Source organism: Prosopis cineraria, unplaced genomic scaffold, assembly GCF_029017545.1.
Source record: "Prosopis cineraria cultivar Desert tree isolate PC_DT_omini unplaced genomic scaffold, ASM2901754v1 PC1036, whole genome shotgun sequence".
In the NCBI taxonomy this organism is placed as follows: domain Eukaryota; kingdom Viridiplantae; phylum Streptophyta; class Magnoliopsida; order Fabales; family Fabaceae; genus Prosopis; species Prosopis cineraria.
This window is the reverse complement of record NW_026556361.1, coordinates 22447-27234: the sequence shown is the minus strand read 5'-3', so window position 1 is coordinate 27234 and position 4788 is coordinate 22447. Positions and strand designations below refer to the sequence as shown.

At 35.7% G+C, this 4788-nt stretch overlaps 1 protein-coding gene across 1 annotated transcript; it reads left to right on the top strand.

Moving 5' to 3' along the window:
• Positions 1-773: 773 nt before the first annotated feature.
• Positions 774-4429, top strand: LOC129299112 (transcription factor MYB1-like). The gene is made up of 2 exons (XM_054937553.1): positions 774-1213; positions 3437-4429. The coding sequence occupies exons 1-2, from the start codon at positions 892-894 to the stop codon at positions 4222-4224; spliced, it is 1110 nt and encodes a 369-aa protein (XP_054793528.1). The 5' UTR covers positions 774-891; the 3' UTR covers positions 4225-4429.
• Positions 4430-4788: the final 359 nt, after the last annotated feature.

The window sequence follows — 4788 nt, the reverse complement described above, 5'->3', positions numbered from 1 at the left end:
GCTTATTTAAAATCTCGCTTAATTTGAAAGCTTATTTAAAAGTAAACCTTTAAAATAGGTTCTCATTTTAATTTTAAATATTTTAAATATATGTTTGCACTATTATAGTATACAATATATAACTCAATTTATTAATTACAATATATAATAATTAAAAGAACTTACCAACTATAATACAATATAACAATAAAATAATAGCATTAAAATTAATATATAAATTCAATATGATTGAAAATATAACTAAAAATAAAAATATATTAATTAAAAATTAAATAGTGAAATTGATGTGTTTGTGATATATTATGTTATACATATATATGTATGTAAATAAATCAGTTTGTTGGGCTCGTAGACTAGACCTTAAAAAAATAAAATTAACCTATTTAATTAAATAGGCCTAATTAAAGGTCTCAGTCTGATATTAGTAAATAAGTTAGATTGAAATTAAAGTAAGTCAGACTGTAAGTTCTTATTAAGGCTTAATTTTTTTTTCTCCACTAGATGTGTATATATATGCATGTATATTCATTTCATTTTTATATATAAAAAGTCTTTTATAATTTTTTTAAATATAAAAGGTTGTTAGTATATTTTTATTATATTAAAAAGAGAAAAAAATAAATATTTTTATTAATTTATTTTAAAAAAATTTAATTTAATTTATAATTTTTATTGATTTGTGTGATTTCAATAAAATCTTTTCATACACATGGACCAAGGGAGAATGTTATATCAGGGAGCGAAACAGAAATTCACCACAGTAGAAAAGGAGGAGCAAATCCCGCAACGTTTGCTCTACGCGGTCTGCTCCGTTCTCTTCTCTTTACTCTTTTTGTAATTGGTAGTGCTGCTCTTCAACTTAGGTGTATAGTGTGGTGAAGGGACTGTCACATGGAACTGGATGAAAAACCTGTCATTGAGCTCGACGGACCACCCGCAGGAGACGTTGGCGGTGGTGGAGACGGCGGTAGTGGCGATGAGGGTTTAACGGCGTTAGGTGACGGAGGTGGGAGTAGCTCTCAGGGTGCTAGAGACAGAGTAAAGGGTCCTTGGTCTCCAGAGGAGGACGCTATTCTGAGTCGACTTGTTAGCAAGTTCGGGGCCCGAAATTGGAGCTTAATTGCTCGCGGGATCGCTGGAAGATCCGGCAAGTCTTGCCGGCTCCGATGGTGTAATCAACTCGACCCAGCTGTGAAGCGCAAGCCCTTTACTGGTATGGTCCTCTTACTTTATTCAATGAATTTTTTATATTCGCATTTACATTTGCATTTGTAGTCCTAGTAATTTAAGTGTGTTTTGGAATTCAAGTGTAAAAATTTTTTAAAAAATTGAGCTTCTGGAGTATAGATTATGCAATATAAAGTTTGAGCTTAAGCAATGATCATAACCAATTCACCTCCGAAGTCTAATCTGTTAAATGAATGTGGATGAATAATTCTTGCCATAATCTCTAACATGTCTCAAATACAAGAGTATTTTTGGTTAGATATGTCGATAAGGGCACGGGTCCATTACACTTTGTGCTGAAACTTAATTTTAACTAAGAATGGAGAGCGATCAGGATTGTATTCTTGATTGTTTGATTATAGAGACTTTGAAGTCATGTCAAAAGGCCAGTTTTCCTCAACCGCAAGTTTGTGAGTTGCAAGTCGAAACGGTATTTGACGAATTTCTTGTTGGTACTGCTCATTACGGTTTACTAGCATCTATACTATTATACAAGACTTGTGTGCTTTGTTCCTTAAGAGCTCCGACCTTTAAGTTAGCTGTTAGTTCATCGAGTTTCAGGCTATTAATTTTGTCATGATGGTAGTTAAGAGGGCTATGCTGAAGCCTGAATGATATCTTTGATTTTGATGATAAGGTGGTGGTTGTTTTGGTAAAGGACTCCGATGATTGCAATACTATAGCCATGTGGATCATTTGGTTTGGGTTGCTTGTATTCCAGAATTATTACACATTATGTTGTTTGGAGGAGGACAAACATATACACAGACATTTATGGTACAATATCTAGGCTTGGCTTGGTACAAAATGCCAAAAATGGTGTACATTTGGTTTTACCTCTAGTCTGCTTATTAGAATTTTTAAAAGTATTAATGTTGGGGCTATACTTGGGCTTTGCCTTGGGGCTAGGTGTTCATTTGTGCGCAATCTTAAGGGAGCAATCCTTGAAATCATCCTGTTGGATTTTAAATTTTGCTTCCAAAGTGTTCCCCAAAGGAATCTAATCTTGGTTGATAACAATAAATGCTATCTCTCACCAGTTAGCTAATCCCTTTAGGTTTGGGTTGCTTATTAGATGTTTGATTGAAAAATAAGAAACTCCTTTTCTGGTAGTGGTTCAAATGCAAATAAAAGTTGTGATTTTTCATCTGACAAGTCCTGTTTATGGCAACCTTGGCAAATGACTCGAAGCTATTGGCATGCTTATACAAAAAGAATATTCATAAGATTCTATCAGCTTGCTGGGTTTGAATTTTAGTGTTTTGAACCTTTTGGGATTGCTATCACCAGAGAAGCTTACATGGGCCCAGAATATTGTCTAAATTTTAGGACGCTTTCACTGTCGATTTTGATTTGGTTATTTGAATTAATAGTTTGATGTGTCAGTTCCATTGTCTCAGAACTGTTTCAGGTTAAAACTATCCTACTTAATTTTACAATCATAAGCTGTCAATTTGCATGACTAATTGTATTGGATTATCAATTGTTGGGACACCTTAATATCATAAAGCTTTAAATTGCTAACCTTTCGGAGCCTTTGAATGGGAATTTAAAGCTTTCTGCCTATTGGCTTACACTAATCTTCGGTTTGGAAAATAACTTGAGAAGATTACTTACTATCATGCTGTTCAAAAGCATGCCTTAAATGCTTGATAGAGAGGAGATACATCCATGGAATGTAATTGGATCGCTTTCAGTATTGCAAAATTTGTGTGGAAAATACAGCTACGTGCACTCAAAAAAGAAAAATTTCATAGACTACGCTGATTGATCCCAAATGTAAAGGCTAGAGAGGCCTTTGGTTGTCAGACCATTGAAAGGTTCTAACTCTTGATCTGGGAGAAGTTTGGGCTTATACTAGTTTGAATAGCCTTTTTTTAAGTTTCTTGTGGACGTCTCAGAGCATTAAAAGGTTTGTTGTTTTGAGATTGTTGATGTTTCCACTAGGGTTCACCCAGTTGGGGTTGTTTTGAGGCTTAAATGCTTCATTTTTGCAGGTTTGAGTCATTTTAGTCATTTTTCTGTTTTTAAGACATCTCTTTCCTGTTTAATGGTTTTATTTATTTCCTTTCATTTAGAAGCTGACTAGAAGTTATTCCTCTATTTAGTACACAGTTGACTAGAGTTTTCTTGATTCCATGCAAATATCTTATGCAATGATTTGTGAATTGCCTATCAGTAAACAAATTATTTAATGTACTCTTTTCAGATGAGGAGGATCGGATCATAGTTGCAGCACATGCAATCCATGGGAACAAATGGGCAGCCATAGCCAGACTTCTACCAGGAAGAACAGATAATGCCATTAAGAATCATTGGAATTCTACTTTGAGGCGTCGGGGAATAGAACTTGATAAAGTTAAATTAGAAGCTTGCAACATGGTGGAAGATGTTAGCTTGGAGAAAGCAAAAGCATCATCAGAAGAAACCCAGTCATGTGGGGATGTTAATTCCTTGAGATCCTCGGAAGGAAGAGATGTCAGTTCTGTGGAGAATATGGAGGATAAATATGAAGACAGGGCACAGACAGAGAGTCAAATGAACCATGCAGTCAAGGATTCGCCTACTCTTTTCCGTCCTCGAGCGCGTATTAGTGCTTTTAGTTTATATACATTGGATGGTTCACAACCTGCATCTTCTACCTCTAGGCAAGTTCCAATGCAAGGACCTCTTTTTCAAGCATCCAAGCCTGGTATTGAAATTTGTAAAATGCTGGATGGAATTTATGGCTGTGACCTATCTGTGCCTAACCACTGTAGCCATGGTTGTTGCACTGATCTAAGTGGTGAAAATGCCAAGAGCTCCTTGTTGGGGCCAGAATTTATTGAATTTTCAGAGGCCCCATCATTCCCGAGTTTTGAGTTGGCAGCCATAGCTACAGACATCAGTAACCTTGCTTGGTTGAAAAGTGGATTGGAGAATAGTAGTGTCAAAATGATGGGTGACTCGGCCGGTAGGGTGGTATCTCACGGATCTCAAGTGAATATTGGCCACTAAAATGCGAAGAATATGATCAGTCCTATTGAGTTAATAATAATGAAGATTGAAGACATTGTGATGTCAACCTGGTTGCCTCGGAAATATACTTGGGAAACTTTAGTTAGAGGATCTGGCCGTAGCTATGTGAGTGATTGTGATGTAAATGGAATCGATTGGTAAAATTTAATGAGATATATAGTTCATACTCTCAGGAATTACTCAATTTGTGTCTGGGTGCTCTACTGTCTTTTATATAGCGCAGGGTAAAACCGCCAGCTGCTTTACTAGTTTCTATATTTTGCATTCTCGTCACAAGTCAAATTCAACAACATGCCATACTCAGTGACATTTTTCAAAGCGAAACCACCATTAATGCTTGTTCTTCACAATATTTTGTGCTGAAGTTTCGAAACGAAAGAACATTTATGAATTGTGCTTCCCTTCTAGCTGCTCCAAGTTTTGGGAGACGCCAAACGCATTGGTCACGCTGATTTTTTTTTTGATCGCGTGTAAGTAGTTACTATGAGAGATAATTATATTCAAGATACCATCGGATGTTATAAATAAAAATACTTTCCAACA

Bases quoted from the DNA above. Each gene is read 5' to 3' on its own strand.
- LOC129299112 (XM_054937553.1), top strand. From the start codon at position 892: ATGGAACTGGATGAAAAACCTGTCATTGAGCTCGACGGACCACCCGCA. The intron at 1,214-3,436 runs GTATGGTCCTCT...TACTCTTTTCAG, and splicing joins GAAGCGCAAGCCCTTTACTG to ATGAGGAGGATCGGATCATA.